General features: G+C 45.8%; 1 protein-coding gene across 1 annotated transcript in view; it reads left to right on the top strand.

Annotated features, from left to right (window-relative positions):
• Positions 1 to 382: 382 nt before the first annotated feature.
• Positions 383 to 22,583, top strand: part of NCEH1 (neutral cholesterol ester hydrolase 1) — a 60,124-nt gene continuing 37,923 nt past the window's right edge. The window contains exon 1 of the mRNA XM_072808089.1: positions 383 to 598. Within this exon, the coding sequence (XP_072664190.1) occupies positions 461 to 598 (138 nt within the window). The 5' untranslated portion in view covers positions 383 to 460. The remainder of the gene's footprint in view (positions 599 to 22,583) is intronic.

Genomic DNA, 22,583 nt, shown 5'->3' with positions numbered 1-22,583 from the left:
CTGGGGAGCCTGCAGAGGGGGCCTTCAGGATGGGGAGCCTGCAGAGGGGGCTTCCAGGCTGGGGAGCCTGCAGAAGGGGTCTGGGGCTGAGGAGGGGGCCTCCAGGCTGGGGAGCCTGCAGAGGGGGCCTGGGGCTGGGGCGCCTGCAGGAGGGACCTCCAGGCTGGGGCGCCTGCGGAGCCCCCCCCTCCAGCGCGGGGTGCAGGGCGGGCCTGCGTCCGCCAGGGCCCGCTGTGCGGCGCCCGCAGCCCCGGAGCCCCTGGAGCCCCGGGCGCGGCGGCGCTCGCCAAGGACACGGAGGGAGGCGGCCGCGCTCGCACTTCCTCCGGGCGCCGCGTCTGATTGGCTCCCGGGCCCGGGCCCCGCGGCCCCGCCGCCGACCCCCGCCGAGACCCGCCGGCCCCGCGCCCACCGGCCTCCGCGAGGCGCGCGGGCGAGCCGAGCCGGGCTGCCGGGCACCATGAGGGCGTCCTGCGTCCTGCTCGCCGCGCTGGCCGTCCTGGCGGCCTACTACGTCTACATCCCGCTGCCCGGCTCCGTGTCGGACCCCTGGAAGCTGATGCTGCTGGACGCCACCTTCCGGAGCGCGCAGCAAGTGGTGAGACGCGCCCCGCGCCCCGCGCCCCGCGCCCCGCGCCCTCGGCCGCCCCGGAGCCCGGAGCCCGGAGCCCGGAGCGGGACCCCAGGACGCGCATTTCTCGAACGCAGTCAGCCGGTCGGGCTTTTTTTTTTTTTTTAAGATTTTATTTATTCATGAGACACAGAGAGAGACAGAGACGGAGAGAGACGCAGAGACACCGGCGGAGGGAGGAGCAGGCTCCCTGCAGGGACCCCGACGCGGGACTCGATCCCGGGACCCGGGGTCACGCCCTGGGCCCAAGGCGGCGCCGAACCGCTGGGCCACCCGGGCTGCTCCCCGCCTCCCCCCGCCCCCGCTTTTTAAAAAGATTTGGTTTATTCATGAGAAACCCTGAAAGAGGCAGAGACCCAGGCAGAGGGAGGAGCAGGTTCCCTGCAGGGAGCCTGATGTGGGATTTGATCCCGGGACCCCGGGGTCACGTCCTGGGCCAAAGGCAGACGCTGAACGGCTGAGCCGCCGGGGCTGCCCCAGGCGGTCGACTGTTGGGGTGGCTCGGGCTGCGCTTCTAGGGTGTCGCGCTTCCCTGCCGGGGGGGGGTCAGGTCTCTATCCTCAGGCCCGTGCTTCCTGCGGGGGGAGGCAGGTCTCTATCCTCAGGCCCGCGCTTCCTTGCGGGGTGGAGGGGAGGCAGGTCTCTATCCTCCCGCCTGCGCCGGTGGGGTGGCCGTGGAGGTCTTGCCTACAGCTCGACAACTGCTCACCCGCTCCGTCGGTCCTTAAGACACCCCCCCCCCCCGCCCGCCAACCCCTCCTCGTCCTTGGTTTGCAAGGAATTGACATTTGCATCTTGCATCCCCCCCCTCCCCCGTCCCCGGTCCCCGTTTTCCTTCCTGCGTCGGGGCCGGGTTCCGGGGAGGCCTGCGGGCGGGACCGGGCGGATCCCCGGCGCCTCCCCCAGGCCCCTGCTCGCGGAGCCCTGTGCTGCGGGGGCAGCCGCGGGGGCAAGGCCTGGAGCGACAGCTCGGAGCTGGCACTTCCCGCCCGCAGCTTAGCGGCTTAGCCCGGGGAGGAGGCCGGAGGCCCGGGCGCGGGGGGCGGCAGGTGCGCAGGTGCACCTGTTCCCTGCCTGCCCCGCAGCAGTTATTTTATGCCCTTGATTGTCGAGGAGATAATCTTCGCCAGAGCCAAGGGCCTCCTGCCTGCCCTGGCGGGGTGACGTTTCTATTATAGGGTGCGTAGGAATGTCTTTTTCCCCCATAACGGCCGGCACTTTATTCAATAGTAAGAGACACTAATTTTAGTGCCAGAGAATCTAAAATCTAAAGCACAAGCTGCAGCCAAGGCTGGGCCCTATTATTCTAACCCTCCTATTAAGGTTATTTTGTAACCTTTTTTTCAGGAATGACTAGAGAAAGAGAAAAGGGGGGGGGGGCGGATCATGATTTTCCTAGAGGGTTGATGTTCCCTGTCCATTCTAATTGCGTGTAGAGAGTCTCTGAGGCTTTGTCCTATCAAAAGGCCCCTTAAGTAGGGTATTGTAGCGCTTTCCTACCGGGGATTTTTTTTTAATTAATTTTTAAAAAGAATTTCTTTTCGAGTGATCTCTACATCCAAGGTGGGGCTCAAACTCATAGCCTCAAGATCCAGAGCCACATGCACCACCGACTTAGCCAGCCAGGCATCCCAGGAATTTGTTTTTCTTAAATCCAGCCATGTTTTCCACCCCAAAGTCCCCTGTTGTCTGGTAGGGATGGTCTATGAAATTATAGATCCCCTTCCTTACCCCCTCCTGCTGACTGTAATGCTGACATGGTGGAAGAATGACCATCTCCTTCTCTAGCGTTTTTTTTTTTTTTTTTCTCCCAAGAAAGGCAGTCTTCCTGTAGGAAGCCCTGCAGTCCCTCTCTTCCTTCCAAAATTACGCAGTTTGGGAGTGACAGTGGTTTTTACCTGGGTGGGTTATAATGACCTTCAACAGTAAGAAGAATAAGAAAAACATGAAAAAAGAAACTGCTCTGTTGGCTGCAGAGATCATTCTCAGATTCAGGTCACCAAAGGAGTCCTCCCCATCATGTATAATTTGGGAAAAGCCAGTTTTGGAGAAAAGCCATTCTTCCCCAACTATAGGGTGGCAACCCAATCAGAGGCAAGGCCTTTGGACCCTGTGATCTGGTGTTTGGGAATGATACTGTGTGTAGAGCCCGGTCACAGAGATAAATGAGGTAACCAAGTATCCTCACTTGACACTGTGGCTGGAGAGTGAGTTTGCACAGAAGTGGCTCTCATCTCTTTTCTTCTAAGCTGTGAAATATCAGAAAGATCATTCAGACCACATGGAAGCACATTCTACCCAGTAAAGCAATTTAGTAACGTCACTGTCACTTCAAATTGCCTGGGGGAAAAGGCAATGTGACTTGACACACTGTAAGTATGTATGAGGCTGCCTGCTGGGTCTCATCCCAACCAGGCCACCCTCTGGCTTCGAGGCCAGGCAGTTTACTAACCTTCTCTGCTCCTCTGTTTTTTTCCTGTAAAATAGGGTTGACATCTACCTTACAAGGTTGCTATGAGCTTCAGTAATGTATTTTTTAAAAGATTTTATTTATTTATTCATGAGAGACACAGAGAGAGAGAGAGGCAGAGACACAGGCAGAGGGAGAAGCAGGCACCCCGAGGAGAGCCTGATGCAGGACTCGATCCCAGGACCCCGGGATCACGACCTGAGCCAAAGGTGGACGGACGCTCAAATCACTGAGCCACCCAGGCGCCCCCAGTAATGCATTTAAATGCCTGGAACCTGTAGCTATTCCTCTCAGAGTTGTTTCAAAGCTCTGCTATAGATTGTGGAGAAAATCTGGGAGATTGCCCAACTTTCTTGAAACAGTAAAACAAATGTAAACTAGAAGCGACTTATCTCCTTGAAACCTGGAGCGCCACCGCTAAATTGCATGGCATCAAGTTTGTTACCCAAGCAATTCGCTCAATTACAAAAGCCAATGAAGCCACTTCAGCGGGGAAGCGTGGCCGGCACATGCCCAGCATCAAGAACTATGAATGCTACTTTTATTCCGTGTCATTGGCAAATGCTGCACCTCTTCTTGCCCACTCTTATCTCCTGTATCTTATGCAGATGAGTCAGATTATTGAGATTTTGTTCATTGTACTTTTTCTCCCCTTGGCATCCTCCAGTATTACCTAAGAAGAAGCTACCTGAGATCTTTCTCTAACGTCCATCTCAAACCCAGATGCTGCATTAAAATCACCTAGGGAACTTTAAAAATCCTGATGCTCAAGTTCTATCCTATACCAGATTTATGCAGAATCTCTGGGAGGTGAGTCTCAGGCATCCAGTAGTTTCAAAAGCTCCCCAGGTGATTTCTGTGTGCAGGAAACCTTGAGAACCACTGCTCTTTAAGGTAAATAAAATGCATTGCAGATGAGATGATGTATAGCCCTTAAATTGCGCTGGTTATATTGGACACATGTCGCTGGGAATGAGCCGTTTCACATCAGCATGGATTAGTTTATCGGATTAGTTGGTTGGCAGTTTGACTGTAAGAGTCGAAGGGCATAAAGTACTAGGTAGGCAGATTTCAGTGTTAGAGCAAAGCCTTCGTAAGACGTGAGCTGCGGAAAAGCGCAAACAAAAGGCTTGGGAGAGGCAGTGGAGAAGACAGGTCAGCAAGAGACTGGAGGGACAAACGCAGGGAGTTTGGGAGGTCCTAGAGACTGATTTTTAAATGCTGTGCAAGGAAAGGTTTTTCAAAATGGTAAAACCAGGACAGGTGAAGATACTGAGAAGTGTACACTGCTGAGTTTGGCAGTATGCGTTGGAAGCAGTAGAAATATGTTTATTCTTTGACCCAACCGTCCTTCATTGTGAATTAAAGTCACCAGTGATACAGGCAAAGCTATAGCTGTAAAGATGGAAATATTTTACAGGGTCAGAAACCTTGCTCAACTAGTCCAAAAGCACTGCTTTTTTTTTTTTTTTTTAAGATTTTATTTATTTTGAGAGAGAGAGGAAGAGAGAGAATTTCAAACAGACTCCACCCTGAGTGCAGAGCCAGGCATGGGGCTTGATCCCAGGACCCTCGAGACCATGACTTGAGTTGAAATTGAGAGTTGGTTGCTCAACAGACTGAGCCCCCCAGGTGCCCCAGCACTGCTGTTTCATAAGAAATATGGGGGAACAGTTAGCCACCTTGTTTTCTTTCTTTTCTTTCTCTTTTGCAGCATTATTTTTTAAAATGAAAGCAAGAAAAATAAAAGATTACATAAATCATGGAACATGCTTTTTAGAATACTGTACAGTCAAAACATTGAGGTTGTAAAATAATGTTAAATGACCTACAAAAGACTTGTACTGTATGTTAAGTGGGAAAATGCAACAAAAGAGCATATATATACCATTATCCCATTTATAATACTTGTATACCAAAACGCACATAAACATATGTCTATATCTATCTAAACTCAGAGAAAAAGCAGAAGGGTGTAACTTAATATAGTAGTGCTTTTTTTTTTTCTGGGCCATAGGGTTATATCTTCAATTTTCATTTCTATATTTTCTAGCTTTTCTACAATGAATATGTAGTGATAAGAAATTATTTAAAATTTTTTTGTAGGTTTCCTACTTGTAAAGAGGAATTGATGTGCACACACCCCCCCGCAATGTGATTCCTATTTTAGTAATTGTTCTATAAGAAAAGCAAATCTCTTAAAAACAAAACAAAACAAAACAAAAAAAAACAAAGGCATCCTGGATCGCCTGATACAGCTATCACTGTGGCATGCTTCATGCTTAGTCACATGCGACACAGATGGAAAGTCCACTGTGGTGGGGGGGAGGTTTGGGAAGATGCCAAACTGACCTAAAGGAACCTATAGCTTGATGGAATGCAGAAGACACATTAATATACAGCTATTGAAAAGGTCGTTGCAGGTGAGCATTACTGAAGAGGCACAGTTCCAGAAGCTCAGAGGAGGGAGAGGTTATGCACGGTTTAGAGGAAGGTAAAGATGGCTGAAGGCAGCAGGTAGCTAGAGGGAGTTCAGAGCAAGGGCTAGGCTGGGCTGAGCTTACTTTGATCATTTCTCAATTTACTAGTTCCTCTACAATGTATCTTTTTTTTTGAAGATTTTATTTATTTATTTATTTGTTTGTTTGTTTATTTGAGAGAGAGAGTGGGTGCAAGTTGGGGAGGAGCAGAGGGACGAGCAGACTCCAGAAGGAGCTCGGAGCCCCATGCGGGGCTTGATCCCATGATGCCGAGGTCATGACCTGAGCCGAAATCAGGAGGAGGGGGCTGCTTAACCAGCTGAGCCACCCGGGCGCCCCTCTCCTGTGTATCTTTTTAATGACATAATTGTAAAACAGGTTGTTGAAATCGATGTTTTTGCAGAACGTTTCCCCTCGTTCTTAGGAATAACAGTGCTGTTGAACTAGTTGAACAGGTTTTTCACCTTGTAACGTGTCCCCAAATATCAAAGTGCACGATGCGCTTTCAGGCTGTGCGGGTGAGGGTTCGGTCCCGCTGAGCTGGATGCCTTGCAGAACTCCAATTTGCTAACCTTTTACGTAACCATTCGTGAACTGGAACATTTGCTACCATCAGGTAAGTTCAACCCCAAACATGGGTAAATAATAAGTTTTGGCCACCGCCTTGCAGACTTGCTACAATACATATTTCTTCGTGTACATTAGAGATTTCACCAATCTTGATCATTTTTAGCTGACTTGATGGAATTTTTATCAACACCTGGTAGCAGACAAGCTTTACAAATACTTTCGGGGTGGGCCCCTGGGTGGCTCAGTCGGCTAAGTGACCAACTCTTGATTTTGGCTCAGGTCATGATCTCTGGGTCATGGGATCGAGCCCTGCGTGGGACCCCGTGCTCTGTGTGGAGCCTGCCAGAGATTCTCTCTCTCTCCTTCTACCTCTGTCCATCTCCCTCCTTTCTCTCTTTCTAAAATCAATCCATAAATATTTTTTAAAAATTAAGGTCTGATTGAATCAATTGATTCAATTGATTCTGATTGATTCTAACCTGGTGTGATAGACAAGGCCTGATTAATAGTTTTCCTTTTTATTTTTCCTAGAACTACAAATACAGCCCTGAGCACAAGAATGCTATAGCACTTTATTTTAGTGGGACATTCTATTTCTAACGTAGGACTTGGGCTTGACCTGAAGACATTTCTGTGAGGTGCAAAAGCACGGTAATTGTTCTTAAATGGTCTGCTAATGCACAATGACTTCTTTTAAAATACTGAGTATGTATTTCCACAGCCAAATGAAATGGCATGTGGGACCATTACTTATCTACCCCGTTTTATGTTTAAAAAGAATTAAGAAATGTAATTGAGTTTCCAAGTGGCAAACCTAGCTGTAGTCTCTACCTAATTTGTGCCCAAAATTTTAATAACCTTTCAGGGTTTCCAAAATAAAATTAAAATCCTACCCTTTGGAAGTCATCACTCATTCAAAAAATATTAACTGAACACCAGTGCTGAGAACTGGCAAAACAAAATGAGAAAGACGCACACCTAATCTTGAGGCGTTTACAGTGGGGTGAAGGCGAGATAAGCCTATTTATTGGTGGTTACCCAGAGGGTATTCTTGAACGACAAGAGTTACGGACAGAGGCCTTATGGGTTGCTCTAATGTGGATCCAGGCAGAGGGCATTGAGGACTGTTGCCCTTTCTCGCTGGCATCTAACCTGAGTTATCAAGGTTGATTGTTTGCAAAAACAAAAACAAAAACAAAAACAAACAAAAAAACCCCTAACATCTCTAGAGCATATAGCGAGGCTTTACTGTGCCAGATACTGTGCTGTGGGTTATGCATGTAATTCATGGAGTCCATCCTATAATTCTATGAGGCGGATGTTCTTATTCCCCTCATCTTACAAAGGAGGAGACTGAAATGCAAAGAAGAATCACTTGCTCAAGATGACACAGTTGATGAGAGGTAGAATCACAATTCAACTCCTGCCTGCCTCACTGTGAGCTGAAGAGCTTAACCACTGCACTAGCTTGCCTTTCCACAGGAGCCAAGTGGAGGAGGTGGGGGAGGAGGTGGGGAGGGGCCGGAAGGAGGTTGGAAGGGCATTCCAGCCAGAAGGGACAAGCCAACGGGACAGGATGATAGCTGGGGAACTAGAAGTGGTGTAGACCTCAGAGAGGTAAGGCTGGAAGGAAGCACAGGCCGGGTAGTGAAGGGCTCTGTGGGCCGAGAAAGGAGCCACTGAGAGACTTTTAACAAGGAAATCGCATAGCCAAGTCCGTGTTCTAGAACAGTCTTTCTCAGTGATAGTGTAGAGACTGGAGCTTAAAGTAAATGAAGGTGAGAGTCTCCTGAGGAAGTAATCCAGAAGAGAGGTGAGAGCATGAACTTGCAGTGAAGCTGACAGACTGGCTGATGGGCTGAAGGAGAGAAGGGAGGCAGAGGTGGCTCCTGAGGCAGAGCCTGGGTGCGGGCATGAACCATCACGATGGTGACCCTCATGGAGGGAAAGCAGATCTGAAAGTGAAGATAGTAGAGTTTGGGACCTTGTTTTGCGTGGCTATGGGACTAGTCCAGGACAGCTTTTTGTAAGTAGTTTGCATGTACAAGACCAGAGCCCGAGAGAGAGAGAGAGAGAGAGAGAGAGAGAGAGAGAGTAAGCTGGGCTGCAGACATGGATTTTGGAGGGTCGGTGAATGAGTGGTGGTGGAAGTCATGGGAATGGATGTGCATGGAGTGAGAGTAAGCTTGAGAAAGCCTATCAGGGACATCCCAGGGGGTACCTGGGTTGACACAGGAAGAGGAGGCCAGCCCTAAGAGAGAGGAGACCCTGATGAACCTCATCTTTTTATTAAATTTTACATTCACACAGTGCCCCAGCTTTTACAAAGGGTTTCACTTATCTCACTTTTTAAAAAAAAGATTTTACTTACTCATGAGAGACACAGAGAGAGGCAGAGACACAGGCAGAGGGAGAAACAGGAGCCCGATGCAGGACTCGATCCCGGATTCTGGGACACGCCCTGAGCCAAAGGTAGATGCTTGACCGCAGAGCCACCCAGGCATACATCATAAAAAAAAAAAAAAAAAATCCGTTTTGGGACACCACCCAGGCATCTGACTCTTGGTTTCAGCTCAGGTCACGATCTCAGGGTCATGGGATCAAGCCCCATGTCTAGCTCTGTGTTTAGTGAGGAATCTGCTTAAGACTCTCTCTGCCCCTCCCTTGCCTCTCTTTCTCTCTCTCAAATAAAATAAATAAATCTTAAAAAAAAAAAAAAAACTTGTGTTTTACTTTTTTTTTTTTTTTTTTAAGTAGACTCTCTTGCCCAATGTGGGGCTTGAGCTCACGATCCCAAGAGTCACATGTTCCACCAGCTGAGCCAGCCAGGCGCCTCACGCTTCATGTTATTTTTATAATGGATCACCGGCTGGCATAAATGACGTGCATTTATCAAGTGAGGAAACCGGGGCTCAAAAAGCTCAAGGACATCCTCAAGATCACATAATTAGTGCATTCTGGCAAAACAGAGACTAGAATCAAATGTTCTGGCCTCCTACTTTCCTGCTCTCCCTTGCTGAGTCCGGCTGGCCTGAGAGCAGAGTCCTCCCCGGTGGAGTTCCCCGTTTTGTCTCGGGGGCTGTGTTCGTGACCCACCTTTCGTGGCTCCAGCCGTGCACGTGGGGCTGCTCACGCTCACTTTGTCACTAGGTCCCTGAATCTGCACCTTTTTTTTGAGCTCCCACATTTAAATTAATCTAGAGTAGTCTTTCCCAATCTTTTTTTCATGCCGTAGACTTGATTACATTTCTAAGCGTGTGCCAGGGGAGAGTGGAGGAAATAAGGAGGGAATCAGTCTGCATGGGCTTGAGTGCTAGAACTCACGGGATTTATTTATGTAGAAGATGATACAAGTGGTTCTCAAGGAGGATATGCAGGCTGATAAATTTTGAGGAGCTATAAAAAAAATGGTTTTGATTTTTTGTCTCCACGAAACACTTCAGCATCCATGTCTTGCGGCCCACCTGTAACCCATTTGGGGCACACCTGTTGGGGAGCTCTCCTCCCTGCAGTTTATAACGATTCATTTTTTTTAAAGATTTATTTATTTATTTATTAATAGACAGAGAGAGAGAGAGAGGCAGAGACACAGGAGGAGGGAGAAGTGGGCTCCATGCCGAGAGCCCCGACGCGGGACTCGATCCCAGGACTCCAGGATCACGCCCTGGGCCAAAGGCAGGCGCCAAACTGCTGAGCCACCCAGGGATCCCCAGTTTATAACTATTTAATTACAAGTTTGTTATTATTGCTATTCAACATAGATAGATAGTCCCCAAGTGACATATATCTAGGTAGTCCTAGAACTTATTGTCCAAACCAGCACGTATTTAAGAGTGATAGAGGCCGCTTCTTAATAATCATACCAGGACAACTGTTTTTTTTTAATATTTTTTATTTATTCATTCATTAGGACAACTGTTTTAAACCAGAATTATTCTCAAATCTGGACAGAGAGGCTCAGTCCACTTTTATCTGGCAAAATCAAGTCAAAGCTGTAGAATGATTCCTGGGCTCCTTATTCTGCTCAGATCTGACCAGGAAGCCCTCCAGGGAGCCGCCCCCATCCCTTCCTTCACCCCCTGGCCCCCTGGCCCCATTTCTGTACTTGGCGCCTGGCACCTGCCTGGCCAGTCCCACACTAGTGAATCCAGCCTCAGTGTCCCCACGAAGTCTGCACACTTGTGTATCTGACAACTTTCTTCCTGTTACCTCTGCCCCCCTTTGCCCTCCCACCCGCGGACTTTGGCTAACGTCCCACACATCTTTCAACACCCACTCAAAAATGATCTCTTTTGGAAACTTCCCTTTTTCCCCAGTCAGCCTTAGTCTCTCTGTCCTTTATGCTCTGCTGGCATCCACGTGTGTGTAGCCCCTGCACGTCTCCTTCCTTAGCTTGATGTTTCTTTATGGACAAGCTCCCCGCCACATGCTAGGCTTTCTCAACCATCGTAGACATAATTTCCCTCTTACATGTTTTAGGGGTTGGTTCTGGATTGAAGATCCTTCATCATCAAGAAATACAGGAACTCATGGTTCTGGTTACTTTATTTGCCCCAAAGAGCAGACTTAGTGCTTCCATGCGCCTGTGACTCTGAACTTACCCTCAAATGAGTTCTTTTGTTGTTGTTGTTGCCCCTTGCAACTGTTTTTTGCAAGCCTCACTGTTCTTGGGTTTCTAACTTCCTCATACTTGTTGCAGATTGATGCTTTTTTTTTTTTTTTAAAGATTTATTTACTCATGAGAGACAGAGAGACAGAGAGAGAGAGAAAGGCAGAGACACAGGCAGAGGGAGGAGCAGGCTCCATGCAGGAAGCCCGACGTGGGACTCGATCCCAAGTCTCCAGGATCAGGCCCTGGGCCGAAGGCAGGCACCGAACTGCTGAGCCCCCCAGGAATCCCCTGATGCTTGCTTTCAAATTCATAAGGACTTTACCTGCTGGCTTCTAGTCATGTATTAGGCCATCCCCAGTGAATTCCCACATCCCCTCGATGTCTGTCTTTCCCTTTTCCTTTTGAACAGATAATCGCCAAATGCTTCATGCAAAATTAATTTGACCGGCCGTCTTCTGTGCTGGCTGCCCCATAACAACGTCCCTGCTTCTGGGGTCCAAAGTACTTTTTCTTTGGCTGTTCTGAAGCCTGCTCTTCCAAAATGCGCGATGTTTATCTCCCTCCTCCTAGTTTATGCCTCACTTGTGAGGGTCACTCCGTCCCTGCTGGCAGGCCCTTCCATTTCATGTGGCACAGCTCTTCCCTGGAAGTGAGAAGCAAGTCCGTGGCGACAGTAATTCCTATTTCCTTGACTTTCTTAGCACACCGGCTCAATTCTGCTTGTAGCCAATGATCTGCTTTTAATAGAACAAGATGACTGGCAGAGAAGGGAGTAAGGGTCCATTTGCTGAATAATAAACGCAAGCACCAGCAGGGGTTACTGACTACTGGCTCCGAACCAGGTCTGCTGGACTCCACAGCCCTTCCCACGATATTCTGCAGCTTCGTATTATGATTGTTCAGTCTGCCCTCCTCCCGTTCCGTCCCCTGCACTCTGAAATGTTTTGTATTAGTTGTATGATCCACATCCAGAAAGCATCACGCAGGGAGGTAGCATGTATTTACAAAGTTCAGTCCTAGAGGATTTAATGTATTATGCCTTCAAAATTTTATTCCTGGATTTTAATATATATGCCCATCGAAGAGGTTCTATGGTTAGATGAGGCTGGGAAAGAATGAGTTCCACGGAGAGCTAACCAGGATTTCTCTCTCTCTCTCTTTTTTTTTTTAAGATTTTATTTTATTTATTCATGAGAGACACACAGAGAGGAGAGAGAGAGAGAGAGAGAGGCAGAGACACAGGCAGAGGGAGAAGCAGGCTCCATTCAGGGAGCCCGACGTGGGACTCGATCCCGGGTCTCCAGGATCAGGCCCTGGACTGAAGGCGGTGCTAAACCGCTGAGCCACCGGGGCTGCCTGGATTTCTCTTTTTCATTGTGAAACAGTTCAGAACTCCCACCATACTAACGTGTATTTTGAATCTTAAGACTATGCAGCGAGTCCCGAATTTACAGATCTGTATTTTGCACACACACAGAAAGCCCTTCACAATACTGTTGGTGTTTTTTTTTTTTTTTTTTTTTTTTATCAAGTTTGGGGGATCATTTTCGTAGTGCTTAAGAGCATGGATTTTGGGGTCGGGGAGATCTCTGTTCAGATCCAGACTCTGAGCTGTTCTAGCCACGTAGCCTTGAAGAATGTATTTAACCTCTGAGTTTGTTTCTTGATCATGGACATGGTTGTGAGACTTAACCCATATGGTATGAACACTGCATGAGGTGATCTGCATAAAGCTTTACTGGTTGTTCGTCGTCATTATCACGCATTAGGTGATATGTTAAGGACTTGGGGCAGTACCTGGCACAAGAGATATGTATAGTCCAGGTCTGATTTTTGACAGCTGTCGACAGTATACTCCAATAGTAATATGGCTGTTTTGATACTCTTCTATTTTCACTGTTATTCTTGTCACTCTGCTATTGCTCTTTTTAAATTTACTTTTTTTAAGTTTTTTTATTTATTTATGATAGTCACAGAGAGAGAGAGGCAGAGACATAGGCAGAGGGAGAAGCAGGCTCCATGCACCGGGAGCCCGACGTGGGATTCGATCCCGGGTCTCCAGGATCGCGCCCTGGGCCAAAGGCAGGCGCCAAACCGCTGCACCACCCAGGGATCCCTGCTATTGCTCTTACTAGCAGACTGGATTTCTGCACTTAAGATGCAGATCCTCGTGTGTATTGATATGCCCCTTATAGAGGTATCTCCTTATGGATAGATCTTTACTTGGACTTCTGTTGGCTGTGGCTGCTTGGTTTATTTTTATTTTTTATTTATTTATTTATTTATTTATTTATTTATTTATTTATTTATTTAATTTTATTTTTTATTTTTTATTTTTTGGCTGCTTGGTTTAACTCCCAGCTTTGGCACTAACTCATTTTGAAACTAGTTGGGCAAGTCACTTGAACTCTAACCTTAGTTCTGTCTTCTAGAAAAGTGAGATAATGACAGTGCTTCCTTTGAGGCTTGTTATCTGGACTATATGTGATTGCATGTATAACATGCTTAGCACAGTGGCTTGCCATAAAGCAAGAACTAAACACTTCCTCCTGTGTTTAAAGTTTTGAAGTCTGTAGGCTTAGCTTGCCTATGTTCTAACTGAATAGATCTATGAATCATCATCATCATAGCTAACTCATACTGTTCTAACCATTTTATGTATATACTCAGTCTTTATAACAGTCCTGTCAGTACTATTATTATTCCTGTGGTGTGAATGAAGGAACAGAGGGGTTGCGAATCTTGCCCACGGCACACACCCAGAGCCAAAAGTCTCATTCAGGCTCTCTGCCTTTGGAGTTAATGCTCTAAAAGCCAAAGAAATTGAATGTCTCTAGGCTTTCGCTGTCTTATATCAAAGATCTCCATTGGTGTTTGCCAAGGTAGCAATTCCTTTTAGAATATCATTATCACCTAAAAAGAGTTCCTTAAGACTTTCGGTGCCTAAGGTACCGTTGGGGACATGACATTTTGTTATATAAATTAAAATCCTTTATTTGAATTCTGTCTCAGTGGTGGGCCATCTTGCCACATTGTGAAAGTGGTGAAGAAGTACTTGCAAGCAGGGTTGATCTTATTCTAAACAAAGGGCTTTGGATTTGCTCAAATGATTGCCATCTTTTGAACCTAGAGATCTAGCTGGGAACTGTGGAAAAGATGACTTTGACTTCTAAAGTTATAAAAGGCAGATGTCTTCAGTTGGCCCCCATGAGAGAAGAAAGTCACGATGGCCTCTATCATTCTTTAACAGCCACACACTGGGCACTGGGGTTATAGGAATTCTCAAAACAAACGGCACTTGGCCTTCCTGGAACTACAGTCCCATGCCAAAAATACATGGCAAGAAAATAGAGTGAATATGGAAAAATCTGTTGGCAGGCTGACAATAATTGAGATCCTGTAAAGACAAGAAATCCCCTAAGGAAACAATGTTGAACAAGAAGAGAGTCAGTCTTAGGTCTGGGAAGAGGTGGTGCCAACAAAGGGGACAGAGCAGTCAGGGAACAGCGAGGAAAACTGGGGAAATAGAGGGTCAAAGAAACCAGCAAAGAGAGTAGTACCAGGAGAGGGTGGTCAACTGTGTTGGATTCTCCTGAGAGATGGAGGGATGTGAGGATGGAATGGGGCCCATCAGCTCTACATCCTCAATGTATCAGCCACAAAACATACTCCCAAGCAACTGTGGATTTTTCGTTTCAGCGTCTCAACCTGTAACCTGCTAGAATGATTCCAAGGATGTCTGCCAAAACAAACGTTATGACTGGTATTGTTCATCATATTAAACTATCATTTCTGACAGGAAAGAGCCAAAATAAACTTTGTAGCTTATGATTAAAACCTGAGATGGGGGTTATTGATAGACAGTGCTGAGGTACTAAATAGCGATATATATAAAATATATAAAATTATATACTTATAACTAGTAGATTAAAAAATCTTTGTTTAAAAAATTTAGGTGCCTAAAAAATTAGGCTACCTCAGTCAGTTGAGCAGATGACTCTTGATCTTGGGGTCATGAGTTTGAGCTCCATGCTGGGTGTGGAGCTTGCTTAAAAAATTAAAAAAAAAAAAACCCTAAGTTATAAAAAAATTATAAAGGTGGAAATAAAAAGCAAACTAGCTAATTTCCCCCCCCCAAAAAAACTAATTTTAAATTTATACTGGTTGTTCATCTATGTGGAAACCTATCTTAAAAGGTAGACTCTTACAAGTCAAGTAGCTTTTTTCCTGTCTGCTTCAAAATGAGGTGCACATCACATAAATACTAAACTTTCTTCCTTGTAGATTGATGCCTATTAATTTTGTAGTTACTAGTATGCCATTTCAATGCACATACTCTGCTTTTGTCAAGAACAGTGGGCCAGTAGTTTTTAGGATACACCATGTGCTAGATTCGAGCCTTCGGTAGCAGCCACAGAAGCTCTCACGGACCAAAACCAATAACTTGTTGGTCTTATTTCCTCACATAGCAAATTCAAATTGGCATATTTCTGCAACTTAAATGAAGATAGTTTGGATAAAAATGAGAGCATTGTTGTTGGTTATGTCTACGGAAGGAATCTGCTTGGCAGTGATTTTCAATTACTCTAAAAATGTGATTTCTTGACTCCAAAAAGCCCATTTTTGGGCAAATCATAAAAGCCTATTTTTGGGTAAATCATAGAACTTTAACTGCTTTAAAAGTTGGACTTCCGTTTGGGTGTTGTCAGCATGTAAATGTATTTATGCTATTTCCCCCACCATCCATTTTTTGAGTCTGAAAGGATATAAAGAAATGCATCAGACAGTTGGGAGAAGTAAGGGCATTGCAGGAAAGCAGCAGGTGGGAAGTTTCTGAGTTCGATTCTGAGGTGGGGCAGCATGACACCCACCGGGAACTACTTCTACTGAGACTCTGAAAGGTATAAGAAGGTCTTTATGTAACTGAACCGTGGGTAGAACTAGTCCCAGGCTTGTGTTAAGATACATTTCACTGTTTTAATTATACTAACTACTAACTCTAGGTAAGCTAATAATAAAAATATGAAAACATGCAAGAGTATGGTTTTTCAAGAATAAGTACTACTTGGTGAGATAAAGCTTTAAACTGCTTATTAAAAATATTCTGTGGGATCCCTGGGGGGGGGGGGAGGGACTCAGCGGCTTAGCACCTGCCTTTGGCCCACGGCGCGATCCTGGAGACCCGGGATCGAATCCCACGTCGGGCTCCCTGCATGGAGCCTGCTTCTCCCTCTGTCTCTGTCTCTCTCTCTCTCTCTCTCTCTCTCTCTCTGTGACTATCATAAATAAATAAAATTTTAAAAAAAGACTTATTAAAAAAATAAGTAAAAAAAAAATTCTGTTACTGGGCCCCTGGGTGGCTCAGTGGTTAAGCGTCTGCCTTCAGCTCAGGTCATGATCCCAGGGTCTGGGATCGAGTCCCGCATCAGGCTCCCTACTCAGCAGAGAACCTGCTTCTCCCTCTTTCTGCCCCTCCCCCCTACTCGTGCTTTCTCTCTCTCTCTCTCTCTCTCTCAAATAAATAAATTAAAATCTTTTTAAAAAAGGATTGCCTGGGTGACTCAGTGGTTAAGCATCTGCCTCTGGCTCAGGTCGAGTCCTACATCGGGCTCCCTGCATGGAGCCTGCTTCTCCCTCTGCCTGTGTCTCTGCCTCTCTCTCTCTCTCTGTGTGTCTCATGAATAAATAAATAAAATCTTTTTTAAAAAGTCTTTAAAAAATAGTAAAAAGGGGATCCCTGGGTGGCTCAGCGGTTTAGCGCCGCCTTTGGCCCAGGGTGTGATCCCTGAGTCCCGAGATCGAGTCCCACGTAGAGCTCCCTGCATGGAGCCTGCTTCTCCCTCTGCCTGTGTCTCTGCCTCTCTCTCTCTATGTCTATCAAGAATAAATAAATAAAATCTTTAAAAAAAAACATAAAAAAATAGTAAAAAAAATTTTTTTAAGTTCTGTTACAAACCTGTAGGATAGCACTTAAATTTTGGTGGCCAAATATATAATTTGAGAGAAAACAATGTATTTTACCAATGTTATTTGGATTTAGTAGGGTTTTTTTTTTTTTTGTCTTAAACAAAAAATTAAGTCAGTCTTTCCCATTGTGTCCCCAGAGCACTGCTTCAGAAAAGTCATTCTTTGTTTAAAGTTTGAAACAAACCGTGCAGTTCTTGAGAGCTGTGGTGCCTTGAGACAGAAGCTTCCTGGTGCTCCTCAGAGGGTTGGTCTATGGTTAGAGACCTCTAGTGTTGACCACCTTGGCTCACGCTCCACCTGTTCTTTCCCTCCAGAGGACATGCGCTATTAGGAATCCTCTGTTTCATCGCTCCTAAGTCATTGGGCTCCCAAGTCACTGTGTCTTCCTTGCCAGGCTGGCGGCCCTGTGAGGGGAGGGAGTGTGTCTGTGGGCTTCACCACCCTGTACCCGACTCCTAAAAAGTACCTGGCATGGAGTGAATACTCACATATTTGCTGAGTGAATGAATGGTGACTGACCGTAAGTCCCTGGACAGCTTTTACTGTAAAGACAGTGGTGGAAATGTCCGGACTGGAAGTTTGGTGCCTTGTCCGTCCCACTTCTCGAATTAGGCATCATTAACAGGACCAGCAGTGAAAAAGTGCTGGCTTTTGTCTTTTTTGTTTTGTTTTTCTTTCAAGTTTTTATTTCAGTTCGAGTTAGTGGACATGCAGGGCGCTACTGGTCTCAGGAGTAGAGTTCAGTGACTCATCACACGCAGCACCCAGCAAGACGTGCTGGCTTTTGCCCTGGATTCCCGTTCCTGTTCATGAAGAGACCAAGTAGAAAAATGAATCAGGGGTAAGCTGCTTTTTTTTTGAGAAAGCAACGGACTTAGAAGTGAGGATGAAAGGAAACCTCGTCTACACTGTGTTAATCCATCCCCAACTACGGTGAGCGCTGGTTACTGTACCAGGCCATACCAGGCCTATGCCAGCCCCAGGGGAATAAAAGTGAAGGAGGTGGATGTTACATGATTACTCTCCATTTCCACAAGTATCAGAAGCACAAGCTTTATCCAAGGACTAGAGAGGGCAGAGGTGGAGTGAGCACGCCAGGGTGCTCCAGAGGGGAGGGCATTTGCGATGGACCCTAAAGGATGAGCGTGAGTTTGGTTGTGAGAAGAAGGAGAAATCCCAATAACAGACGTTCAGCCTTCTGTACCCTTGGGGAAGGTATATACCGTGTGGGCAAGACAGGTTGTGCAGGTGTAGGTGTGTACAGGGAAGTAGCGTGTAGGACTAGGAGTAGGTAAGAGGTGTGTTTGTATAGTAGGTGGTTACCAGAGGGTGGAGTATGTTCTAAATTGTATAATCTCTGGCTGTCACAGCTGCTTTAAAATGTTTTCCCATAGAAACCTAATTCCTTGAGCACATTAGAGGATTGAATTATTATTTTTTATGCCAGAAGAAGTGTATGATCATGCTGTAGAAAATGTAGAAAATAGAACAACTCAACTACAGCCTCACCTACACGCAGCCACCGTTTGCTCTTTGTTCTGTTTCCTTCCAGTCTCTGGTTGCATATTAATGGCTTTTGTTAGACGCTGTCGCACTATACACACAGTTCTACGCACAACTTCTTTTACTGATGATTTACCAGAAGGATTTGCCAGATTAGTCCTGCACGGTATTCCCTTCCCTCTGGAATGGATGTATCCAAGAGCATGTGCCATTTTTAAGCTATTTCCCTTTATCAGATACTTAGACTAGTTACTTGTGATTAGAAATAATGTTGCTGTGGGCAGCCTGGGGGGGCTCAGTGGTGAGCACCTGCCTTTGGCCCAGGGCGTGACCCTGGAGTCCTGGGATCGAGTCCCACGTCGGGCTCCCTGCATGGAGCCTACTTCTCCCTCTGCCTGTGTCTCTGCCTCTCTGTGTGTCTCTCATGAATAAAATCTTTAAAAAACAAAAGGAAAGAAATAATGTTGCAGTGACCATAGTTGAGTATATAATCATTTTGTTTTTAGAGTTTTTCCTCAAGTGATTGCCCCAAATTAGAACTAGCATATCAAAGGGTATAAATATTTTTTACAGTTCTTGTTTCTGATTGCCAAGTTATTTTCCTATATACGGACCATAGCAGTGTGAGAGAATGCCAGTTGTTTTATACGCTTCCCAACACGAACTACGGTGCAGTGGGCGGACCATTGGACAACACAGGTTGGAACTGTGCAGGTCTACTTGCACATGGATTTATTTTTCACTACAGTACTCTAAATGTATTTTTTTTCTTCCTTATGATTTTCTTAATCACATTTTCTTTCTTCTAGCTTACTTTATTGTAAGAATACAGTCTATAAGACATACAACATAGGAAATAGGTGTTAATCAACCATTATTGATAGGTCTTCTGGCCACCAGTAGGCTATTCATAGTTAAGTTTGGGAGGAGTCAGAAGTTACAGGCAGATTTCTGACCATGCTGATGGTTTGGTGCCTCTAACTCCCGCATTGTTCAAGGGTCAATGGCAGTTGACTTTTTTTTTTTAAGATTTTATTTATTTATTCATGAGAGACACACAGGGAGGCAGAGACACAGGCGGAGGGAGAAGCAGGCTTCCTGTGGGGAGGTCGATACGGGACTCGATCCCAGGCTCAGGGTCATGACCTGAGCCAGAGGCAGATGCTCAACCACTGAGCCACCCAGGAGCCCCTGCAATTGACTTTTAAAAACTTAACAGCTTATATGGATGCCTTATTTAACTGTAATTTCTTTGGAAATCGTTGATGTTTTCTACACTACCCTGCAAAGGAAAATAGGGGCTTGTTAGCAGAGTGCCTGTTCCTCCAAGTGTCCTCCTCTAAGTTTAATGTACTGGTGACACCATCGCTAGCTAGTACTCGGAACATGTCTGGAACATTTCGACAGGAATGTGATTCCCGGCCATTCCCCGAGGTATGCATGAGCATCAGTCTCATTGCGTTATAGTCTCACCTTGTTTATGAACAAAGGGCAATCCTCAGCTTGATTACACACCTTGTCATTTAGGGGGACTTTGACTTTTCCAGAAATTAGGTTGAACCTCTGGGAAAGAAGATTTGTCTTCATTAAGAGTATACAAAGCGGGCAGCCCGGGTGGCTCAGTGGTTTAGTGCCGCCTTCAGCCCAGGGCCTGATCCTGGATCAGGATCCTGATCCTCAATCTCTCTATCACATGAATAAATAAAATCATAAAAAAAAAAAGTATACAAAGGAGTGAACCAAAGTCTCTGAAAGCAGTTTCAAAATAATACGTTAGTCCATGGTTGACATGTTGGATCATATACATGTGAACTCCCTCCTTCTTTGCAAGGGTCAAGTCTTTTTCATGCTTGGGGAGTTGCTTTGGTTTTCAGTTTATGTGAAAGGATTGTCAGCTCCCACCCCTGCTTGTATTGTAGGGCCCTGTGTGTCCAGAGCACCTCCAAGTGTTTAACACATCTGTCAACCTCAAGAAGAAGGACCAGTGACCCTTAGCATAGTACTGGGCACCTGTCATTCGAACAGTTATAAATAGCCCACTCCCTGGCATCTTTGGGGAGTGCTGGTGAAGGAGGCAGTATTTAGGCCGCTTAGACTTTCTTTCAGACTTATACTACATCAAATTGTATTATATTCTCTTTAACATGTTCTTTTTGGGGAAAAAAATGGGGGTGGGACACTTGGGTGGCTCAGTTGGTTAAGCATCCAAGTCTTGGTTTCAGCCCAGGTCATGACCTCATTCATGGGTTGGGGGATCAAGCCCCCAGTTGGGCTCTGAGCGCAATGGGGAGTCTGCTTGAGATTCTCTTCCTCTGCCCCTTCCCGTCCCCCCAACTTATGTGTGCACGCAGACTGCATCCATACTGCACACATGCTCTCTCTCTCTCTCTCACAAATAAGTACATCTTTAAAAAAACTTATTTCCCTTTTGTCTTCCAACTCCAATCCAGTTTATTTTTATTTATTTATTTTTTTTATTTATGATAGTCACAGAGAGAGAGAGAGAGGCAGAGACACAGGCAGAGGGAGAAGCAGGCTCCATGCACCGGGAGCCCTACGTGGGATTCGATCCTGGGTCTCCAGGATCGCGCCCTGGGCCAAAGGCAGGCGCTAAACTGCTGCGCCATCCAGGGATCCCCCAACCCAGTTTATTAAATCAGAAAAAAATTAATCTTCATCCCCCATTTCTTTTTTATTTTTTTTTTTAAGATTTTATCCATTTATTCATGAGAGACACATACACAGAGAGAGAGGCAGAGACACAGGCAGAGGGAGAAGCAGGCTCCATGCAGGGAGCCCGATGCAGGACTCGACTCCGGGTTCCTGGGACCACAATCTGAGCTGAAGGCAGACACTAACCACTGAGCCACCTAGGTGCCTCCCCCATTTCTTTTGTAATCCCCCAAGAATGACCATAATTACCTCAGACAAGAAGACTACATTCAAATTAAGGATAAGGAAATCTGTGTGTTTTGAAGGGAAAAAATTTTATTTTATTTTTATTGCTTTGAAAGGAATAGACATTTTAAAAAAGAAATAAGTTCATGAACTTCTGCAGTCCTTGAGAGAACCCATAAGTCCCCCTCAGTTTTTCCATAATTCTCACGTTCCTTGTCATTGCTTTCTAAACTGCTTCTATCCATCATCGTAATCTAAGATGCAGAATAAACAAGACCCACAATCAAATATTTCTAATTTTATGTCTTGGTTTCATTTATTATTATCCAGATTTGTGGTTAGAGCACTGTCAATTAGGCATATTGTTTGTATGAAAAAAAATGCATCCTGACTTTCAGACCACCAACTTAAGAACCACAGACTAACCTGCAGATATGTTATTTTTGGCCCACATTGTATATTAAACATTATTATTTTTTAAGTGTATTTATTTAAGTCATCTCTACACCCAATGTGGGGCTCAAACCCATGACCCCAAGTTGAAGAGTTGCATGCTCTTCCAACTGAGCCGGCCAGACACCCCTGTATATTAAACATTTTTTAAAAGATTTATTTATTTATTCATGAGAGACACAGACTGAGAGAGGCAGAGACACAGGCAAAGAGAGAAGCAGGCTCCATGCAGGGAGCCTGATGTGGGACTCGATCCCGGATCCTGGGATCATGACCTGAACCGAAGGCAGGTGCCCAACCACTGAGCCACCCAGGCAACCCTATTAAGAATTTTTAAATTCATTACCAACACCTAATATTCAGAATATGTCACACAATAATCTGAGCTGCCTGCTTCTCTTCAAAAATTGGATCATCTGGCAACAGTAGGCCAGAATTTCCGTATCACACAATCACACAATCACACAAGGCTTACTCCAAGCCTTGTTTTTCCAGTTTGCCACAAGCCTCCCATTCCCTGAAGTATTACAGCCTATTTTACTCACTTGCATTAGCCACTCTGGCCCCTGAAGACATGAGTTTAAGACTTACGTTCTACAGTGTTCAATGTTGCATAGAAGTTGGCTAACTTGAGGAAACCCAGCACGGTCCTATGTTCTAATTAGATGTGGGATCAAGCTGAAATAAGATCAAACGTCCACCCTTCTCACCTTCCCCCATAGAAAGACCATGTGAACATTTGTAGTCTATCCCCAGCAGAGGGTTGGCTGCTAGACATCCTGAAGACCAGAAAGAATAGGATCCAGCAGAGGAGAAATAATACTTAGAATAATTCTTAGAGAGTAGGCCCTGCCTGGGACTCAGAGCTGGATTGGAGCCCTGGTTCGGTCCCCAAATAGAGGGAGATCCTGGTAAACCATCCAAATTCAGTTTTGATTTGTAAAACAACAGGGCTGGACTAGGTAAGGCCGTCCCAAACCACTTTTGAGGGAGATGAAT

The sequence above is a fragment of the Canis lupus genome, chromosome 31 (genome assembly GCF_048164855.1).
Source record: "Canis lupus baileyi chromosome 31, mCanLup2.hap1, whole genome shotgun sequence".
Lineage (NCBI taxonomy): Eukaryota > Metazoa > Chordata > Mammalia > Carnivora > Canidae > Canis > Canis lupus.
The sequence above is the reverse complement of the archived record's forward strand: the minus strand, read 5'-3'. Positions and strand labels throughout refer to the sequence as shown.